Source organism: Syngnathoides biaculeatus, chromosome 13, assembly GCF_019802595.1.
Source record: "Syngnathoides biaculeatus isolate LvHL_M chromosome 13, ASM1980259v1, whole genome shotgun sequence".
Classification (NCBI taxonomy): Eukaryota; Metazoa; Chordata; class Actinopteri; order Syngnathiformes; family Syngnathidae; genus Syngnathoides; species Syngnathoides biaculeatus.
In genome coordinates, this window is record NC_084652.1 from 15,252,249 (window position 1) to 15,275,598 (window position 23,350).

At 41.7% G+C, this 23,350-nt stretch overlaps 1 protein-coding gene across 1 annotated transcript; it reads right to left on the reverse strand.

The window, feature by feature from the left end:
* Positions 1-1,089: 1,089 nt before the first annotated feature.
* Positions 1,090-22,882, reverse strand: tfa (transferrin-a). The gene is given in 33 exon segments (XM_061839608.1): positions 1,090-1,287; positions 1,388-1,580; positions 1,694-1,875; positions 1,963-2,030; positions 2,691-2,841; positions 3,963-4,127; positions 4,445-4,465; positions 4,545-4,641; positions 5,192-5,352; positions 5,437-5,590; positions 5,717-5,880; positions 6,229-6,284; positions 6,775-6,904; positions 6,970-7,161; positions 7,448-7,550; positions 8,214-8,365; positions 14,484-14,525; positions 14,633-14,822; positions 14,942-15,123; positions 15,208-15,275; positions 16,070-16,220; positions 16,831-16,995; positions 17,178-17,198; positions 17,289-17,385; positions 17,730-18,107; positions 18,260-18,423; positions 18,779-18,834; positions 19,206-19,335; positions 19,401-19,592; positions 19,924-20,026; positions 20,368-20,519; positions 21,701-21,810; positions 22,722-22,882. Coding segments are annotated over 32 exon segments (4,170 nt in total). The 5' UTR covers positions 21,744-21,810; positions 22,722-22,882; the 3' UTR covers positions 1,090-1,240.
* Between the last annotated feature and the right edge of the window lie 468 nt (positions 22,883-23,350).

The window sequence follows — 23,350 nt, forward strand, 5'->3', positions numbered from 1 at the left end:
CTTGGTTGAGTCAGACACTCGAAGAGTGATGTTACATTCAAATATTACTTGGAGTTTTAAAACTGCAAACCCTCCAACTGAATTAAATCACCCAAATGCAACTTTGTTCATTGAGCATTTTTAAAAAAAAAAAAAAAAACTGGAAAATAATAGGCTGACAAGCAGTTCAGGACATACCCCACCTCTCGCTTTAAGTTTTAAAATGTTTCAGATGTGTATGAGGTGTAAAACTAAATTTTTTTATGTGGCCCATCTATTTCGCAAACCACCTATTACAGTGATCCATCCACCATCTGAGCTGTTTATCTTCACAAGGGTCACAGGAGTGCAAACATCGGACAAGAGGTAACCAGTTCATGCAGTTACTTCTGCTTCATTTTTATCCTTTCCAGTGGATGTGTCCCTGTCTAAATGTCCCCTCACCATTTCCCTGCTTTCACCTCAGATCACAAAGTCTGAACATTATGGTCCATGGGGATTAGTCTGACATATGTCAGCCTAACCATTATTGCAAATAGGAAGGGGCTCAGTGGTGATCCATGATGCTGTCCGACCACACAGTTTTACTGCCCTCACAGATCACTGGCAAATTTGAGCATTTTCCCACCTCTCACTCCAAATCAGCAAAGGACAGAATATTGGTTGCTTCAAGAAGAGAAATTATCTTGTGGCTTAGCAGGACTGAATTTCTCTGATTCTGCCTCAACAATAGTCTGGGCTAACAACCCAATGACAATCATGGAACACATCCAATATTGGTGATAGGTTGACTGAGGACACCTCCCACTCTGATTAAAGTCAGGTTTATAGGACCCATCCATCCATTTTCTTTGCCAGTTGTTCTCACAAGGATTGTGGGGTGAAATGTCCCAAGCAGAAGTCAAAAAAAAAAAAAAGCACACAAATAAGTAGCAAGGGACCTGTCAAACATTTCAAAAGTTCTTTGCGCCATAAATACTCAAGTAAAGGCATATTGTGAATCCAAACTGACATTCAACTTATCTAGAATGCTCCTCTGTAGATTTAGTGCATTACTAACTACTTCTAAAACTGTTCAGCGGTGGGGGGGGTAATGATTCAAAGCAAGAGTTTCTAACATTGAAAAGCCTTTATTTGGGGTCGGGAAGTGGCACATGTTAAGAAAACCCAATGAGTTCAACAGTTTTCAAAAGTCATTGAGTACTGATTTGAAAGTAGCTATGGAACAGAGAAAATACAAAATGTATCACGGAAGAGCAGTCTAGCTCGTCTGCTGACAGGTGTGAGATGAACACAATTTCTCCAGATCTGTGCAAAAGAGAAAGGGGGGGTAATGTCAACATTTCTGTTATAACAGCCCAGCCCTGAGTTTCCAGGGTAGTTTAAGTCCAGCAAAACTATTCCAAACCTGGAGTGGCACCACTGCACTGTCTCAGTATAATCATGGCATCCATGTAATCTGGTCCTAAGAAGTTTTTATAAGTTGTTCCATTTGGCACCTCCTGGAGACATTTGGTGGAGTCTTTGAAGAGAAGGTTCTTCTCAGGTTCAGACTCAAACATTTTGAAACATTCGTCACTGCCATTTCTTCCGAATTTGGCCTAGAAATAAAAGTTGAGAATGTCAAGTTTATCTGTAAAGTTCATAAAGCATGAGTGAGACCAAATATCAACCAATGTTGCAAGCATATTTAGTAGACTAATTTATTCCCTACCTGCTGTTCCAGGAGAATACTGACAACATGGTTGCGGGTTTCAGGACTGGTCACAACGGCATGTGCTGGAGTAACTGCCAGGTGGCAAGACTCAAAGTCTGTGATGGGCACCGGACCCATGTCGGGGCAAATGAGCTCATAGTCACTGCTCAAGACATCAGCTGCCCATGCTGGACCTCTACCTACAGGGGGGGGGGGGGGGGGGAATCAGTACTGGAGGGTGTGGTTATTTTTGAAACGGGTGGATAGGAAGAGTCTAAGATTGTTACCATTAGTGTTTTCCTCAACAGTTGTGTGTTTAATGAAGGCCACATCACCAGCACCCTCAACAAGACATCTGAAAAACCAAGACAGTGGTAGTTATCTGGCAGCAGCCAGGGTACACACTGTACTGGTTGCCAGCCAATCACAAGGCACATAGAGACAGACAACAGGTCACAAATAAGGGCAATTTAGTCTCCAATTCAATGCATGTTTTGGGGATCTGGGCAGAAACTTGTCTGGAGAAAACCCACACAGGCACTGAGAGAACATGCAAACTCCACAGGTGTGGATTTGAAGTCAAGTCCTTAGAACTGTGAGGCCAACGCTCTACAGCTATATCACGTTTGTTAAATCTATTATGAATTAACTCAAAGTGTAGAGACCACAGGATGAAGTCAAGACTAAAGATCTCCAGCATCTGCTATACTTGTCAAAGTGATTTGCTTTTGATAGGTTTGGAACTATGAGGCACACCTATTCTTCAGCGCATGGTTGCTGAGTACTGTACATCAATGTTGCCATGATCAAGCACACCAAATTAGGATGAGTTACTTTCAAACAGCTACAAAAACTGGTGGACTGGCTGTACAGCCCCCCCCCCCCCAAAAAAAAGGTACTGTACAGTATTAATATGGGTCCATATGGTCAAAATAAAAATTGCTTCAATGTCACAATTTGCACAGAGACACTCGCTTTAGCCTTTGAGCAGTGCAGTTTTCTGAATGAGCTTTACCTAAAGGCACCAGCATAGCCATAGTACTTTTCCTCTGAACTGGGTTGGCACTTGAATTCATCATCCACAGGTTTCCCACTGCCTGCGCACTGAGCGCAGAATGGAGAGTCGGCTGGGGCTCCAGGAGCGCAGCCACTACTGAAGAACTTGCCTGAAGAAACAGCACAGGGTATGATGTACTTTCGGCAAGTATAGAGCAAATTTGTCCAGGATATTTATACATTGGATTGCGGTTTTCCTAGTATACCAGCTACACAGTTGTCCCTACGACGCAAACTCAGACTGTACCTGGTATGAACTAGCACATTCCCTGGATCAATGCACCCAAAGAGTTTCAAAAGGCAGACCAACACAACTGCCCCGTTTAACATTGGTCACAAGTGAGGCCATCTGTAGCAAACCAAGATTGTTGGCGACTGAAGAAAGTACAGTCCATCAAGCTGCCACAGACTGTTTAGGTACTCAAATGCACATCCTTCACAAGAACACCAAGCCTCTTATAAAGGATTAACAAAAAAAAAAAAAAAAAAAAATTCAGCATTTCCACAAAATACCAAATGATCAGATGCTGAAAACTCATTTAAAAACTGGAGCAATCTAGTAGCCGAGTATCTGTGGCAACAAAAGACAGCACAAAGCATGCGATTTCCTGTCCCATTTTAAAATATTGCACAAGATGAATACTCAGTACTTAAACTCATTGAATACCAGGTAACAATGGTTAAGTTCAGAACGTAGTTCTACTGGTTTAGAGTGGAAGACATCTTGCACTTAAAATTTGGCTCTGAGGAAAAGCACTAACAATTAGGGGACTGAACCCATCTCATACACACCAAAACCAAGCCCCTGCCTCCAGACCTAATTTAGTCTAATCATTTCCCACAGAGGCCCACCTGTTATCTGAAGAAAAAGCCCAAGTTTATGCTCCATCCAAGAATTTGTTACATCTCAAACCCTTTCCACTGCCAAATTTTCAGTTTCAATGAAGCAAAATTGGCAATTAAGTCCTTGAGATTGTTTGGGATTAAGGTAGTAATTGCAAATTTGATCATGATACCTCTCACCCACTGTTAGAAAAGGCCTCATTGGATTTCCCACTGATTATCCTGTGCGTACGTTAGTGATCTGTCAACTACTGTAATGTCTCTAAATATTGCAAAACATTCACCTCTTGCGTCAACATTTGTTACGTGTTAGGCAGCCATTGATTCTCGAGCAAACCCTACACTTGCAATTCCAACTTAGTATTTAGTCATTAAACAAAGTACTTACTGAACTCGCAGCTCTCTGTCTCCTTGTGGATTTTACCCATGGGAATGTTCCAGCCAGCATTTCTGCCAAAGCCTGTGTGGCAGGACTTCTTCCCCTTCAGGTTGGCCCAGGTCACCCCAGAACCCTTCTTGACCACAGCAACGGCGTAGTAGGACGATGACGAGGCTAAGTGACAATTTGATTTATCTGTTATCTGAGCTGGTTCAGCTTACAAGGGCCACAGGAGTGCTGGACCCTATCCCAGCCATCTCCAGGCAGGAGGTAGAGTACACCCTGAAGTGGTTCCTTGGTAATTGCATGGCACAACAATTGCATTTAAAATGAACATTCTGCATAAATGCATTAGTCAATGCACTGTATTGTCCTTAGACGTTGATGCTTTTCTATATTTTATGTGTCTGCTGACTGACAACCAATCCCAGCTGGTACAGAGCCCACCTGAGACCCTGGAGGAGGATAAGCAGCAAAGAAATGTTTCTTACCTCCAGATACGCTGCACTTTGCTGTGGAGGAAAGTGGTACAGTTGTAACTCAACTGGAGGAGGGTAGAAAAGAGGAAAAAAAAAAAATGAAAAAACCTACCTTCATCATACTGCTCCACCATGGCTGGAACCAGACCACACTGTCCAGCAGTGTACACCTCTCCCCCATCCACTGCCATTGCATCTGCCTCTTTACTCTACAGTAAAAAAGTGCTTCATATCAAAATGATTGACTTCCCATTCAATTTCAGGCAGGCATCTCGTTATGATAATGTCCACCCAATTTGTCAAGATTTTCTTTGCAGTGCAGGAATTCAAAGTGAACTTCCTGTTCAGTTTTTGTACACTTACAAACATGCCCAACAACCATTGACAGTCATCTGGTGAAGTGTCAGGATGTTTTTTTTTTTTTTTTTTAAATGGGGGAAAAGAAAAAAAAAAAAAGGTAGACATTCCCTTCCAGCTACAGGTCTTTTACCTTTCATGTATCCAGTTACAATTGCTTCAACCCCCCCACCCTTTGTGTTGATAGATATTTTTAAAAAAATTCCCATTCGGTGTGACTGGGTGAAATTGCCACCTTCCATGTATGGTCCTTTGCACTATTCTGTTAAAATTCATAACTATCAAATGTAGTGTTGATTGGTGAAAGGTTTCCTGTGGCCAATTCTGCAAACTTTCAAAAGGGGTGGGGGGCTAGAGAGTTAAGGCACCCCTTAAATTGCATGCATGTTTGTGTCATCTTACAATGATCATCTTGAAGCACTCTTCTACACTGGGGGCAGTCTGACACAGAATTTGGTTTTCAGCATCCACCATGCTGTTGACACTCCAGGAGTCACATTTCAGTCTCTCACTGTGGCCCACAGAACACCATGTGATCGCGCTGGATCCAGCTGCGGTGATCTCTGGGGTGGGGTAAAGTTATTTAAAAAAAAAAAAAAAAAAAAAGGATCCAAAATTGTTCAGAGTTTGATGATTGCATTTGTTACCTTTGTTCAGCGAGCGAATGGTACTCATGTAGCTGGCACCCAAATACAAGAAGGAGTTTGCGTTGGGAGGCAGCCGGACCAATTTTTGTGTAGAATCTTTGAACATCAGATTCTTGGCGGGTCCGTATGCAGCAGAGGAAAAGAGGTTGAATTCCTGTTTTGTGACACAAACATGCACCCAAAATCAAGTTATGGAAAGAAGGTGGAAGATATGCTTGCTTTTCTGATTCCCCGATTCAGTCCAAAAGAGCACATTTCTCAAATCAAGTGTGCATCTTACCTGCACTGATGTGAGGCTTTGCCAGATCAAGTCTGCCAGCGCCCGGTCTTGGCGGGTAACTACAGCATGAGCAGGTACCCTGGCCAGGTGACATTCTTTGAAGTTTTCAATTGGCGCTCTGGTGTTGTTTACACACAGTAGCTCATAGTTTGCCTTCTCCCCATCTGCAGGTAAAATAGTTTTACAAATTGACAGCAATATCCTGTTGGCAACTTGAGATTTATAGTACTTCAAAATACACAGGGGTTGGGGGCTGGAGGTAGTTAAGCACACACCCTTGCAGCCACTTTCCATGTAAAACCCTCAAGGCAAAAACGTACCCAATTCATCACCACCCAGTTGTACCTGCTTCAGGGACATTTAGGAGTATGAAGATTCTTCATAACATTTAAGGATACAGCGGACATTGTAACAGACCCATGCCTGAAACTGAACAGGAACCCTAGGGTGCCAGTCTTAAGACAAGCAATTAAATTAGATACAAGGTGGAGTGCCTTAAAAAGGGAACTCACCTGGTACAGTCAGATGCTTGACAAATGCCACATCTCCAGCATCTTCAACCAGGCACCTAGTGACAGGGTTGTTAGTCACCAAGTCATGAGATTCTTAGTGAAGCTGAATGCAAAATGATTCACTGTGCACAATGGGTGAAAACCTGTGCTAGAAAAAGTGTTTTATCCCACACAATGTCCACATGCCACAGCAATTTCATAGGAATGTTGAAGTGATTTGAAAATGTAAACAATGGCAGAGCTTACTCAATTAGTAATTAATGAGCAGTGTCTTCACAAGGCAAAAAAAAAAAAAAATTCTGAAACAGCATTAAATTGTCAGCCTTTCACAATCACAGTAGCTGCTCTTAGTTTCAAAAAGGTTGGTGACTCAAGGTCTTTGTAGGCTCCTCCTTGCAACCAGTCAGGGTTTTGCTCTTTGAAGCTGATAAATGTTGACACTATACACAAACGGGCAATTCAATTTGGTCTGGCCTGTATACCAACTAAATCCTTTAAAAGTGCTTAAAATGGTCACAATAGCAGTGACCATTGTGCTGCACTTACTGGAATGCACCACCATAGTCATAGTAGGGTTCATCGTGAGACCGTGAGCAGTCCCCCTTGCAGCCTTTGCACAGTTTGGAACCCTCTTCTGCTCCAGGAACACAGCTCTTTGAGAAGAAGTTACCTACAGCTGCAAATGAGGGGAAAACAAATTAATCTTAACTCAGGTCTATAACTTTAAAATGAGACACTCACCAGCCTCAATAGTTTGGCCCTCGCTGCCTCCCCATGTCAACACACCCAACTTGATCAGAGTTCCAATTGGGATGATCCAGCCAGCCGATTTTCCCAAACCAGTGTGGCAAGATCGCTTCCCTGCCAGGTCTCTGATGCCAAAGTCCGTGCCCTTCTTTACCACAGCGACAGCATAATAACAGCTATCAGATGCTGAACACATTGAATTTAAGAAGTCAGCAATTGTGCAGTTTGAGCTAATCTACAGAAAAGTGAATTTTGTGGTCAATATGAGGGGAAAAAAATTGGGATACGCAATTAGCTAATTTTGAGCTTAAATGCTCTGATCAGTCAAAGGTTGATTGTCAAGTCTTAAAAGATTGAGCAATCAACCTATGGGGTGGAGGAGTTGATCCAAATTTTGAGGAAATGTCAGAGAACAGATTTAAAAAGAGCATCACCAACCCAAAGAAAAACCATAACATTTAGGCTGACTCACTGGCACCATAGTCTTCTGCAATTATGGGATTGAGTTTAAAGTTCTCTAGTCCAGCAGTGTAGATGTCTCCTCCATCCAATGTGATTGCGTCAGCTGTCCCCGCCTATTTGGAGGACATTTAAAAAACAAATAAATTGGGGGAAACTTCTAGGAGACCCACAATTGCAAACTTGGCCTTTTCCTCCAACAACAATTTGTCGTCCCCCCCGCCCCCCCCAAAAAATTTGAATACAAGATCTTAATTCATGGCAGAGCGGTACAGTGGAACAGCTGGTAAAGCGTTTGCCTCATAGTTCTGAGGACCTGTGTTTGATCCCGGGCCACCTGTGTGGAGTTGGCATGTCCTCCCCGTGCCTGCGTGGCTTCTCTCCGGTTTGCTCCCACATCCCAAAAATATGCAACGTTAATTGGACACTTAATTGCCCCTAGGTATGATTGTGGCTGTTTGTCTCTGCCCTGCGATTGACTGGCAACCAGTTCAGGGTGTAAGATAATGGATTAATTCATGACAGAATCATTTTGGAACAAACGTTTTGTTTTAAGAACAGTCAAAAACACATGAGTTGGCATCCAACCTGGTCAGGACAATAGCACTATTTAATTCTACCATTCTTGCTGAAATGTGAGAAGCAGAGCACGCAGACAAACTTGTACAGTGACAACATGCACCATTCAAACCCAGAACCTTGGAAGGTGAGACAGCAGTGTCAACCACTGGGCATGCAGCGGCTTGAAGAAATCCCACTTAAATGATTTTGGGGCTCACATGAATTGCGCCAATGCATCCTTTGGAGTCAGCTTTCTGCACGCAGGTGAAAACCGGCGCCTCGGCGGCCAAGTCTGAGCACTTCTGTTGCTCCTTGTCCGATTTGACGCACCACCGGACATGCTCGGTGGGGGCCGACAACACGCCAGCTACTGTTGATCATACACAGTACGACACAGCAAAGTGTTACCTATTGACTTTTGGAACATTTATTTAAATATTCTTGTAACCTAGTAGACCAACTATCCAATTAACTCCAAAAACCCCTGCACTTTTGCGTGCAATGAACTAGTGACCCTCCAGAACAGTTTCTCAAAAATAGTACAAGACCTCCCAAGTGATATATAACTCATCTAAGCATTTAAATTGCAAAATAGAGGCAGTCAGTACAGTTTATTTTTTTTAATCCTTTCCACTATACAGTACTGTGCTTGTGTTGAATAGTTTTATGCCACCAATAGAATGCAATCATCAGCTTCACAAGGAAAAAGTTGTCCCACTAGTGTGCAGAAATAAGTCATGAACTAAATTGTCTTTTGGGATAGAGCACACCAAAAGGCCAAGTACTAGAAATGTTAGTTTAGTGTGCTACTAGGGCAATGAATTCTTAGCGAGGACAAAATGTGCATTCGTACATTGGATAAAGTTTTCCCATACATGCTGATCTTAGTTGTGTTACTAATGCAGTCTTAATTTTGGACACAAGTATGCCAAGTGACACTCTGAGTGAAAGTTCCTCAAAAGAGTTAAACATTTCGTTGTTCTTAACAGCCAGCTTACAGTAAAACCATGTACGAGTCCGGCCTTGAAGCTCAAGACAAGTCACAGCGCAACAAGGGACCACAAGCGTCTTTGTACAAGTGATGTAAAACATTGCCCGTCACCATTTGAGTCATTTCTCCTCACGAGTAACAGGTAGTCATTTTTACTCAAACGTTACTCTACGTGCACCCTAATTTTATTAGTGTGCAGTCTTAGCAGTAAGCAACAAAGAGCACAATAGTACATTGATAAAGACTGGTGAATAATCCTTTGCACGTCAGATGGAGTTTACCCAAGTAGCTGAGCAGCAATAGCGACGGAATGAGATTCTTCATGGTGGACCGTCTCCGGGTCAGCAGAGTGCGCTGCAGTCAGAATGACCTTTTGTAGTCACACACACAGACGAGACTGGAGGGGGGAGAAAACAAAAAGGAAGGCACATTCTGCTCAGGTTTCCCCCAACTACGTGTATCTTTGTGGTTTTGGTTGGGGGGGGCACTGTGGCCATTTGACATTTCCTGTATGCACCATTTATAGGGAGATGAAAATAAAAAAAAGCCAATCACCAAATGCAATGTGAGCTTTAATAGCCACTGAACTCTGTATAAATCAAAGGCTTTGTTTTTTGGTATTGTGTTTACAACTAAGCTTGTTTGACATTTTTACATTATGTGTCGCACAGTAGGACACCAGATTTAAAGTACTAGAGAAAAAAAGAAAAAAGTGTCCTCGCATAAACATTTTTAAAATAGATACTGAATGAAATACATATTTACTTCAATGTCTATAGGAAAAAAGAAGAGCAGAGCACATCATCCATGTGCAAAGTGTTATCCCATATATATAGCAGCTCTATACACACCTGCCTGTCATTTGGAAACCACGAAGCTCTCATCCTTTGCACCCATGCAATCCATTTTTCACAACGAACCGTACGAAGAGCGAATCCACCCTCCCGAGTGTTCGAGCTATATGACCCCGCATTTTGGCTAACAAGAAGGAACAAAGAGCTACCTTCCCGCAGGTAATACTGGTATAAACAAATCCGCCTGAGTGGGCATCTGCAAATAACGTCACTTCCTGCTTCTCCAAAACAAATTCCTCGAGAGGATTTTCATGGCGTGAGTTGCAAAAAGCCATGTACGTTAAAATCATGTTTTATGGTGAAAAACAGATGGCTCCATACCGGCTGCCGGTTTTTCCATTAATAACACTTAAAATAATTTTAAAAATCCATTTCATGACAGTGGCACTTTAAGTTTACTCAAAAGTATTGAATATTAAAGCCAAAGCATCTGAATATTTACTTTAGCATGCGCCAACGCTTACCTTCAGCTTGCATAAATACGGAAATGCCAAGTCTAAAGTCTCAAATAATATTTGAAAGTTCTAACATTTATTTTATAGTCCGCATTTTCAACAAATTCCTTAACATAAGCAGGTTAGTACTAGCAAAAAGCAATCGCCGCCATATTGGTTACGATAACTGATTTCAGAAATATCCATCAAACTCATTATTTTGGGCAAATTGACACGAATGTCATTGATTAAAGAAATTTTGCCCTTAAAGCACCTCGTTTGCTCCCCGCCCCCCCAACAATTTCTGATTTCCAAGATGGCGGCTTCAGCTTTGTGAAATTTTATGTCACAGAAACACCTTACCATCTTACGAAAAGTAGAAATGCAAATAAAAATTGCATAGATTGGGAGTTTTAGATTCTTCATGCGACATTTCATACGGTGCATTGACAGTTATTTAGTGGAAAAATAGACTGATGGGCCAAAGATCATGATCTGAACATTTCTTAGGAATATCTAAATTAAAGTTTTGGCATTTTGTTAAGTAAAAAGATTTCCCATTGATTGTAATGGAAAACGAGACATTTAACCATAAATCCCTTAACTTTAATTTTTCCTTCTTAACCCATCAAATTGATTTTGGCGTCACTGGTAAGCTTATTTCAAGCTCTTTGAAGACACGAATCCATTTCAGCAAAATTAAAAAAAAAAAAAAAAAAAAAAAAAAAAGTGCTCACATGCCTATTATTTCGACTCACCTGAAAACAATTACCAGTACATTTAGCATTACATTAAACTCCAAAACTAAATCATGCTTTAAGCAATTTCAACTGAAACATAACATTTGATTTATTCATATAACTCTACTAAAATGAAAACTACATGTAAAAGTGGCACTGGTTCAATTATTTTCTTCATGACTCACTTTACAAAACTACAGCCTTTACCAAACCACAGGCGATGACATCCAGTGATGTCCTCCCTTAACCTATGGTGAGAACCAAAAAAAAAAAAAACTAACAAATAAAATAAAAGGGACACCACACAGCAAACAGGAACAACAAGCTAAAGAAAGAAAAGCAGGGTCAACATGTCCCAAAACCAAACAAGAATTAGCCAAGATAGACAATAAGGCCTCCACAGTGAACACCTACTTGCTGCCTTTTTCGTGAGCGTGATCTTGACAAGGAGAGAGGAGAGGCCATCATAGTCCTCGGCACTCTTTTATATCTCGGCCTCTAGCTGCGTGCGAATTGCCCTCAGGTGCTGCAACAAGCAGGTAGGGCAAGGAGGGCCCTCCTAGCGGTGGCCACCGGAACTGCAGGAACTCAGGGCGCATCAGGGAGCTCAAAGTTCGGGGGCAATCACCGAAGCGGTGGTGGATACCAACCGTGAGGGACACCGTCAAGTTGGAGAAGGAGTCCTATTGGGCATTTTTGGCCTGTAGGACTCCTGAGGGAGCTGATGGGTAACAGGCCGCCAAGCAGAATGTAGCTTTGGTGGTTGCTGAAGCAAAAACTAAGGCATGGGAGTTCAATGAGGCCATGGAGAAAGACTTCCAGACGGGATCAAAGAAATTCTGGTCCCCCATCAAGCATCTTAAAAGGGGGAAGCGGTGCACCATTAACACTGTGTGTCATGAGGATGGGGCCCTGCTGACCTCGACTTGGGCCGAGTCGCGAGTTGATGGGGAGAATACTTCACAGACCTCCTCGATTCCATTGACACGTTTTCCTGTGAGGAGTCTGCGTGATCCCGTACTAATAAATTGTAAGAACGCTGATGAATCCGATAATTCGAGCGCTGAACATTATTCTCAAGGGTCCCACGAAGGCGGTGAAGAATACGAGCTTTATGAAAGCGTTAAAGGTGATCAATTTGAGCCAGTCAGACGGCACAGACGTTCGAATTCAGACCAAGGAGCTGGCGATGAAGAAGCAGACACAGCCCTCAGACCCATCGTGGCGAAGATGCCTCGTGTTGGAAATATTAGCTGGTAAGCATTTCTCAAGTTCTTTCTTGGTTTAATGAGTCATAAACTGATAAATAGTAAAGGCTTTGATATTCTGCATGTATATACACAAAGTTTTCAATCTTGTTTTGAAATTATGCAAACGCTGTGTATTTAGTGATTTGGTGCGCGACAACCGGGACAACGACTTTGCGTGTAAAATGCTTATTACTGCACCAAAACACACAGAAGCCGATAACGTAGTCTAAGTTAGTATATTTTCACAAATAAGTGATAATATAATAATACAATACTGCTGTCTTTCAGCCTGTCCCGTTATGGGTCGCCACAGTTTAACATCTGAGATGAACACTCATATTTGTTTGGCACATAATAATATTCCTATTAAAAAATGTATAATCATAACAATAAAATAAAAATAATACTAAATAATTTTTACGGATTGGTTTCAGCTTACAGTCATTGAGGAATTCTCGAAACTGATGGGTTTTTCTTCGGCGTGAATACAAAAGACTCCCAAATTATCGTCGTTCCCAAACAGAACATCCCAGATTTTGTGACATCAGAGGTCGGCCCACGAAATGAGTCGTTTTGCAGGTGAGAGAAACTAGGACAAAGTTTGCCGACTTTAATTCATAAACACTTTTTTGGGAAAAACATCCAACAGGATATGCATTTGATGGAACAGTTTAATATATATTTTCATTTAGGTAAGTTGCATTAGAAATTAGACATTACATACACTTTAAGAAGCTACTCGGCAAGGCCACGGGGGTGGATGAGATTCTCCTGGAGTTCTTGGATGTTGTGGCGGTATCGTAGTCGACACGCCTCTGCAACATCGCATAGAAATCGGGGACAGTGCCTCTGGGGTGCTGGTCCATCTATTTTAAGAAGGGGGAATGGAGGGTGTGTTCCAACTACAGGGAGATCAAACTTCTCAGCCTCGCTGTTAAGGTCTATTCAGGGGTGCTGGAGACAAGGGTCCGTCTGGAAGGCAAATCTCGGATTCGGGAGGAGCAACGCGGTTTTCGTCCTGGTCGTGGAACGGCGGGCCAGCTCTTCACCTTCGTCAGGATCCTCGAGTGGGCATGGGAGTTCCCCTACCCAGTCTTCAAGTATTTTGTGGACTTGGAGAAGGCGTTCGACCGTCTCCTGTGGATCATTGCAGTGCAGCTTATACTCATGGCGATGAATCTTATGTTCAGCTGAATAAACTTCTTCCGCAGATTGAAATAATTGGCACCATTTTTTCAGCCCATTCAAATTCAAACACCCAACAATAATGTAGGCTATTTTTCACATTTTATGAGATTGCACAAGGCTATCCAATTAAGTGACCAGTGTTCACAGGTGGGTAGAGGTGCCAAATATTGTTAAAGCACTGTAGGATGACTCATAAAAATGAGACCTCCATATATTTATTGTACATACTCAAGTGGAAAAAAAGTCACTGGTAAAAAAAAAAAAAAAAAAATACACATGGTTTGGGTCCAACAGAAACTCTTTGAGGGGAAAAAATAGGTTTCCTGACCAGATGTGTAAGCACAAGAGTTGATTACAATATGGGACATCTCCCCAAACAAACATTTTACTGTATATTGACTTATGACCATAGAAATGGCTCATTTTACCATATGTAATGCCAAAAATAGCGAGTAACTTATGAGTCTCACTATCAAGCTCTTTCACGGTCCATCAGAATGACTATCATGAAAAATGTTAAATGATTTGGACACACATCTGTACAATAATAACCATCCTCACAAGGGCCATGGGAGTGCTGGAGCCTACACCAGCTATGCAGAAGAAAACTCTAAAAACATGGTCGCATGCTCATCTATCAGCATGTTGATCATTGTGAGGAGTCCATTCACTGCAATTCAGGTGCATTTAAAACAATTGACAGGTACAATTTATTCCAAGTTTTAGTTAAGCACATTAGCCACCTCTGAAATGCTAAGCAAAAATATTTAAATCTTATGTAGTAGGTTGCCTACAATAAATTTACTTTTTGGTAGTGATTCAGAGCAAGAGTCTGTAAAGCATTTGAAAGTCTTTATTTGATCATCAGTACATAGGAAAACTCATGGTAGTGAAACAGTTTGCAAAACAGCAAGTCTTGAATATTGATTTGCATAAGTGTTGATTTGAAAGTGGCTATGGAGCACATTGAGATCAGAAAATTCAATGCAGCATCTGTATGCATCATGGAAAAGGTCAGCCATTCAGTTAGTTTTTCTGCTGACAGGTGTGGGATGTGCACAATTTCTCCAGATCTGTGTGAAAGAGCAAGGGGGGGGGGGGGAATAAAATTTCAAACATGACCACTTCTGCCATTACATCATATCAATAGTTGTTTAAGTTTCCTAAAAGTTTCTCTAACCTGGAGTGGAATCACTGCACTGCCTCAGTGACGTCATGGCAGCCATGTAATCTGGTCCCAAAAAGTCCTTGTAATCGGATCCACTTGGCACCTCCTGGAGACATTTGGTAGAGTCTTTGAAGAGGAGATTCTTCTCTGGGGCAGACTCAAACAGTTTGAAACTGGAGTCAGTGCCGCTTCCAAACAGAGCCTAGAAATGAAAATATAGAGAAGGTCAACGATTGTAATGCATTTTTGAGTCATCCCAAATTTCATACAACTTGGCCAACTGCTAAATGCAAGAAGAATGCGATGGATGCATTTCCCTACCTGCTGTTCCTGGAGAATATTGACAACTTGGTTCCGGGTCTCAGGGCGGGTCACCACTGCGTGCGCTGGAGTGGCCGCCAGGTGGCAAGATTCAAAGTCTGTGATGGGCACTGGACCCTTGGAGGGGCAAATGAGCTCATAGTCACTGCTCAGGACATCTGCTGCCCATGCTGGACCCTTACCTGCAACCAAGTAAATATTGTTTCAGTACTGGTGTGTGTGTGTGCGCGCCCGCGCGAGGAGGGGGGTTGTCTAAAAGTTGTTACCATCACTGTTTTCCTGAACAATTGAGTGTTTAATGAACGCCACATCACCAGCACCCTCAACAAGGCATCTGAAAAGAAAAAAAAGAACACTTCCATTCTTCAATGCAGCCTTTACCCGAAACTAGGCGAAGAGTGGAATCTCAAACCGGACCAGAGATAGTCTCAATTTATCTCTTAAAAATGGCATTAACACTCTTTCAGAATTGGCTGCTGCAGCGCAAAGCCGCCAGTGAATAGGATGGACATTTACAACCAAATCCAATTCTCAAAAGAATTGCCTCTCATGCCTTCAAGGAAATCAAATGAATGTGGGGGCATTGCCAAAGTGGCCATGTCATGATTGTGAAATCTGTGCATAAATTCGAGAAGCGCAGCATGGCTGATTCACTTACTGAAGAGTAAAAGTCTGCTTTTTTTTTGCCAAACTGTTTGCCTGTGGCAGCAGATTTAGAATGAGGTGCATCAATTTCTCACACCTCAAAAAAGTCAAAGATGAGCGCTGCACATAGGCACCATTACCACACCTGCCAATAGAGTTTAGATAAATGTAACACTTTTTTTATTAAAAGAAAAAAAAAACTGCTGTAAGCTTTGTACTACACAGTAATCTGGTGCTGGGGGGGAAAAAAAAAAAAAAAAAAAAAAAAAAAAAAAAAAAGAATGCTTGTTCCACTTTGGCTGCCAAGTTTATTTCATTGGGGTTTGATGGGAGGTGCAGTCTAACCTTTCCAATTATTTGTCAGAACTCTATTCCCACAACTCCAGCACGGACTGAGTTGGGGTACTGTGTTCGAACAATGTGGGATAGACTTGAGGCAGTCTCCATGGTTTTGTGGCTGATCATTTCACAAAGTATTTTTACCTGAAGGCCCCAGCATAGCCGTAGTACTTTTCTTCTGAACTGGGTTGACACTTAAATTTGTCATCCACAGCCTTCCCACTGCCTGCGCACTGAGTGCAGAATGGAGAGTCAGCTGGAGCTCCAGGGGCGCAGCCGCTAGTGAAGAATTTGCCTGAAGAAACAGGACAGGGTATTACCTAAACGCAAATTTGTCAGGGACATTTATACGTAGTCAACTTTTAAGTGCCACAAGCCAATAAACCTGGTCAGCCCCACCATCAGAGAATCAAAACCATTTGTATCTGAACACCTCAAAAGGCTTGGCACTCAAATCCTTCCAAAAAAGAAGGGCTCAGTTTTTAAAAGAGCACTACCACCCACAAGTAAAAGCACAAATGATTGTCTGACGCAAAAAAGGCCATTTTAAGATCCCAACCAAACGAGTGTTTTGCTCCCAGCAAGACAAGTTTTAACAATCCAAGGAAAGCCTTGTGTGCTGACAAAAATGCCAGTCTCCAATTCAATGCAAAGTCGGACGAGATGTTCATGAGTTTGGGCTAGAAGTAGTAATTGCAAATTTGAACATTAACATCCTTCCACTCAGCGGCAGCAAAGGCTTGATAATTGGAAACCAAAACTGCATTATGTTGATTTCTCAGTAAAGAGAACAGCTACTTTGGGCTGTGAATGCTGTATAAATCAAAATATTACAGAACATTTCTAGTCATGTGTTTTCACCATTCTACAGCAAGTTAGTATTTAGTCATTCAGAGTCTACTTACTGAAGTCGCAGCTGCCCGTCTCCTTGTGGATTCTACCCATGGGAATGTTCCAGCCGGCATTTCTGCCAAAGCCTGTGTGGCAGGACTTCTTCCCCCTCAGGTTGGCCCACGTCACCCCGGAACCCTTCTTGACCACAGCAACAGCGTAGTAGGAAGATGATGAGGCTACACACACGGATTTAGATTTAAAAAAAAAAAAAAAAAAAAAAAAGTGCAACATGCATGTTAAAGTCAAATGTATTGTCCTTGTCTGAATGCTTCTCGAAATGGAGTCTTTGCTGACTGGGACAGGAAAGGGCCAACCTGAGATCCTAAGGAGGATAAGATGGCTAGAAAAATAGACTTACCTCCAGATATGCTGCACTTGGCTGTGGGGGAATGGAGTAGAGATGTAACAAACAATTTGGGAAGAAGAGAAGGGACTTTTATTAAAAAAAAAAAAAAAAAAAAAACCCTACCGTCATCATACTGCTCCACCATGGCTGGAATCAGACCGCACTGTCCGGCAGTGTACACCTCTCCCCCATCCACTGATACGGCATCTGCCTCTTTACTCTAAAGTAAATGAAAGAGCCGCTTCAAACCAAAATGTCTGACTTCCAGTTCAATTTCTGGCAGGCATGTCTCAAACACTCATCCAACTTATGAGTGCGAGTGAAAGCAAAATTGGTTGTTTATTCCAGGCATTAATCTTTACCTTTCGTGCATCCTGTTATGATAAAAGTCCTCCCAATTTAGTCTATATATTAAACAGTTTGACAATTCCAGGTCTGGTTCCTTAAACATGTCTATTCAATATTGGTTCGCAGCGAATTTTGCAACCTTTCCAGGGAGTGAGATAGGAATCATAATGGGACCCTTAAATTGCATACATTTTCAGAATACTTTAGTCATCTTACAATGATCATCTTCAGGCACTCTTCCACAGTGGAGGCAGTCTGACACAGAATCTTGCTTTCACCATCCACCATGGCATTGATACTCCATGTGTCACATTTCCGTGTCTCGCTGTGGCCCACAGAACACCATGTGATGGCGCTGGATCCACCTGCAGTGACCTCTGGAATAAAATTTTTAAAAATTGTTCAAGTGTTCACCTGAGTTTGATGATTGCATGAATTACCTTTGTTCAGAGAGCGAATGATGCTCATGTAGCTGGCGCCCAAATACAAGAAGGAGTTTGTCTTGGGAGGTAGCCGGACGAGCTTTTGCGTAGAGTCTTTGAACATCAGATTTTTGGCAGGTGCATACGCAGCAGAGGAGAACAGGTCAAAACCCTGTTTTTTTTTTTTTTTTTTTTTAAAAGAAACATGTACCGCCAAAAAGTTATGGAAGCATACTTTGCAGGATTTTCACTTTCATCTTCAGCCTAATCTTACCTAATTTAAGCTGTAATATCACATTTCTCAAAGTCAAGTGTGCATCTTACCTGCACTGAGTTGAGACTTTGCCAGATCAAGTCTGCCAACACCGGGTCTTGGCGGGTGACTACAGCATGGGCGGGTACCCTGGCCAGGTGGCATTCCTTGAAGTTGTCAATTGGGGCTCTGGTGTTGTCCAAACACAGCAGCTCATAGTTTGCCTTCTCGCTGTCTGAAGATAATTTATTATTATTTTTTTTAAAACAAATTCACCACTTGCGATTAACACTTCAAAATGCATGAACGTGCACTGTTGTAAAAATAAAATAATGTCTGGAAGCAACAAAGACTCTTAAAACCACATCAAATGATAGTAACTGATCACCACAACTTTTGATTCAGGCTCATTTGAGAGAATGAGGATTTTTTTAATATATTTCTCATAACTTTTAAGAATTTGATGGCCATTATCTTGACAGACCCATGAAACTGCCTCAAGGAACCATGCCTGAGACTGAACAGGAACTCTGATGAGCCAATGTGTTTAGACATGAACAAGCAAAATTGAATACAATTGAAAAACTCACCTGGTACAGTCAGATGCTTGACAAAGGCCACATCTCCAGCATCATCTACCAGGCACCTAGTGACAGGGTTGTTGGTAACCATGTAAACTTGCGATAGAAAATTATTCCTCCCTCCCAGACAGTTTTGTAAAAGTTTAAAATGTATTTGATACTGTACAAGAAGCAACGCATGCTTGCTTCAGTTTCTTTAGTTGACAGCTAAACTAAACTGGTTAAAATCGTCAAGAACCAGAGCTTGTTATAATAAGCAACTGTCTCAGAATAACCTGTGGGGCTTTGAGTCATCACCTGCTGGTGACCAGAGTCAGGACCAAATATGAGGCTGTTTATTTGTTGCCCTTTCAGGACGACATAAAGCTCAGTTCAATTTGGTCCGGCCTGTTTACTGCTTAAAAATGTGATAAAGCGGGGTACCCACTGCACTTACTGGAATGCACCACCGTAGTCATAGTAGGGTTCATTGTGAGACCGTGAGCAGTCTCCCTTGCAGCTTTTGCACAGTTTAGAACCCTTTTCTGCTCCAGGAGCACAGCTTTGGCTGAAGAAGTTACTCACCGCTGCAAATAAAAAGGTTTAAAAATCTCAACTCAGGTCTATAACTTTAAAAAGAAATATCACTCACCAGCCTCAAGAGTTTCGTCCTCAATGCCGCCCCACGACAAGATACCAAGCCTGATCAGTGTTCCGATTGGGATGTTCCAGCCAGCAGATTTTCCTAAACCAGTGTGGCAAGACCTCTTCCCTCTTAGGTCCCGGATGCCAAAGCCTGTACCCTTCTTAGCCACAGCAACTGCGTAGTAGCAGCTATCAGATGCTGAGCACATTGAATTAAAAAAAAAAAAAAAAAAAAGTTTTTGTGAAACTTGAGTCAATCGGCCAATTATTCCACATCAGTCACAAAAGGCATCTTAAAGATTGTGAGCAATTAACCTGTGGTGTGGGTGCCTTGATTAATCTTATTCTGATGTGCTTGGACGCAGCAATTCAATATTTTCCCTCTTACAAACTAAAATATGTTGCAGTGCAGGATATGTTAGCCTGATTTAAAAAAATAAATAAATAAAAATGACCAACCCAAATTCTTAAACTGAAAAACAGATGGCTGGGATGGAACGCTCAAATGGTTGACATTTAGGGTGACTTACTGGCACCATAGTCTTCTGCAATTATGGGATGAAGCTTGAAGTTCTCCAGTCCTGCAGTGTAGATGTCTCCTCCGTCCAACGTGATGGCATCAGCTGTTCCTGCCTGTTGGAGAACAATGGGGGGGGGGGGGGCAACTTCTAGAAGAGTTTCCAACATGGCATCTTGCAATAGAATGAGCAACTTCCACAGCCCTCTAACAAGTTTTTCAAAAGACGGCAACCAATCTTAAACTTTTGCTTCATACTCTTTTCCAAACTGCAAAATTTGATCATCTTAATTACTGTAGCCAAGAAAGTTCTAACTCATCAGCAAGACAAAAATTTAGGATACAAGATTTTAATATTCTTAATTCATATTCCATTGGAAGATTCACTTATTTGTGGGAAAAAAAAAATTCTTTTCAGAAACAATTGCCTTGGTCTTGCTGAAAGTTAAAGACTCACGTGAATGGCTTCGATGCATCCTTTGGAGTCCGCTTTCTCCACGCAGGTGAAAACCGGCACCTTGGCGGCCAAGTCAGAGCACTTCTGTTGCTCCTTGTTTGACTTCACACACCAACGGACATGCTCGGTGGGGGCCGACAACACAGCAGCTACTGCACCCCCCCCCCCCCCAAAAAAAAAAAAAAAAAAAAGTTATTCATACACGGTACAACACCACAACGTGTCTGCCATTAAAAGCATTTATTCCATACGTGTAAGACATCACGCAACTTTAGTGACCCGCAAGATCAGTGAGTCTAAAAAAAAAAAAAAAAAAAAATAAAAAATTAAAAAGTACAAGACCTCCCTCTAGGGGCACATTAAAGACACTGAATTAAGTATTCAAACTGCAATATATTAGTTGCAGGCCACAAACGCCGAATAAAATTTTTCCTGATCTTGAAGCACAGCGTTAATCTGGGAGAGCCAATCGTTTTCCAGTCAGTTTGACAAGTGCTGTGCTACATACTGAATAGAATGTAGCTGTCGCAAAATTGTCCTACTCGTGTGCAGAAATAAACAGTCCATGTGTTTTCTGAGCTGCTTATCCTCAACGGTCACAGGATTGCTCGAGCCTATTGCAGTTAACTTTGGGCAGGAAGCCGGGTAAACCCTATACTGGTTGCCAGCCAAATCGCACAAGGAAACGGTCTCACTCAATCACACCTAAGGGCAATTTAGAGTCCCCAATTAATACACGTTTTCGGGATGCGGCGAGAAACTGGAGTGACTGGCAGAAACCCATGCAGCCGAGGCCAGGATTTGAACCACTAATCGCTGGAACTGTGAGGCAAACACTAGCCAGTCGCCCACCATCCCGCCTGTTAATCATGAAATAAATTTTCATAGTCAAGATTTCACTATGTGCTACCACTGCAATAAATACGCTTGAGGACAAGGGTGTCCTCAAATTGATTTTAACTTCAATAGAGGATCATAAGTGGATTTCTATCCACGCTTACTAGTTGAGTCTCGTGTTACTAATCGATAGAAAAGCAATATCCATTTTAAGACGATGCTCTTCAAACTCAAAGGGCACACAAGTGATTATTAGTGAAGAAAAAAAACTTGCGAGTACAACTTGTGAATAAATAGTCAATTAGTACCATTAGTGCACCCCCCCCCCCAGTATCAGGTATAGTAGTTGTCCTATCTATGTCAAAATGTCAGTGGAAAATAAATATTACTTGTACAGTTTCCTCTAAGTGCACCCTCGTCGTTTACGAGTGTGCAGTCTCACCACCATGGCCAAAGAGCCGACTATTACATGAATAAACGAGTCAATTGAGTTTACCCAAGTAGCAGAGCAGCAATTGCGACAAAAGGAGATTCTTCATGGTGGACCGTCTCCGGGTCAGCAGAGTGAGGCGCAGTCAGAGCGGCCTTTTATAGCCACACTTGAGACTGAGGGGGTGGAGAAAGATAAGTGGCACAGTTTGTTTAGATTTCCCAACCGGGTGCACCTTTGTGTGGTTTGGACACACGCACGCCCTTTTCCTGCATGCAGCTAATCAAAAAGTGATTTCAGACTCTCCCCAAATGCAACATGAGATTTCATAGCCATTCAATTTGGTATTGATTAAAGGCTTAATCTTTGGTAAGGAGAGTGGTAGCCCCCTTGCTTTCATGACTTTTTTTTTTTTTTTTTTTTTTTTGCATTTGAATAGCCCACAGTCAACATAAACTGCAGAAAATAATTATTCATAGCTTGTTTAAAAATGGCACATTAGAAAAGAAAAATACAAAAAGGGGGGAGATCAGTGCCGAAAGCTTTATTTTAAACCCCCCCCCCCCAACAAATATAGTGTCAACTTCGGACCCCCCAATAACTGGTCCCGAAAGAGTCACTTTTTAAAAATCCACAACAGTTTTTCACCCCAAAAAAATTGAAGTTATATGAAAATGTTAATCAGTGAAGTAGTGATACAATTTAACCCTTAACTTTGACAAAACACTAAATGCCAATTAGGTAAATATTTTAAAGTTTTAACATTTAATATGTATGTAATGTTTTCCTTTCAGCTTGTGCACAAGCATTTTTTGTACATTTTCAAATACATTTCACCTCACCTGAAACATGATCGCTCTAAATGAAATATGTAAATATGAAAACTGGCACTCCCCTTTTTTTTGGAGGGGAGGGGAAGAAAAAGGCAATAAAACAAGCACTACACAATGCAAACTAGAATAACCTAAAATAAGACAAGCAGGGGCAATGAAAACAAACTAAAATAAGAAAAGCAGGGTCAACATGTTCCAAAACCAAACAAGCGTTAGCCAAGCAAAACAAAAGGACCACAGCAGTGACGACCTACTTGTTGCCTTTTTTTGTTGTTGTTGTTTTTTTTTTTGGGAGCGCGACCTTGACGACGAGAAGAGAGGCCGCCATCTTGCCCGGCACTCTTTTATATCTTGACCTCCAGCTGCGTGCTAATTGCCCTCAGGTGCTGCAACAAGCAGGTAGGCCAAGCATGGCGCTCCTCGCGGTGGACTGCAGGAGCTCAAGGTGCATCAGGGAGCTCACGGTTTGGACCTCCGGATTTCAACAAGCCCGAAACACCAGCCTCCAATTCCCAAATAGGAACAAATGATTCATTTCAACAAATGCTTTATCAAGTGAAACAGGTGTTGTAAATATAAAAAAAAAAAATGCCAGCACATTAACAAATCAAGATTGACTTGATTATAATTGTAAGCTAATAAAGCAATCACTACTTGTCAGATTATGTTTTAATTTCAATGAATATGTCGCTTTCTCAAATTTGATTGATGATTGCTTAATTCCATCCATCCATCTCCTGAGCCACTTATCCTCACAAGGGTAACGGGAGAACAAAAAAGCTGCTGTACAAAAATTATCGAGTCCTACCATTTATCTCTAACTAGCTTTTGACTTAAATTCTATTAATAAGATAATGACTCATCAATAAATGATTCATAGTGT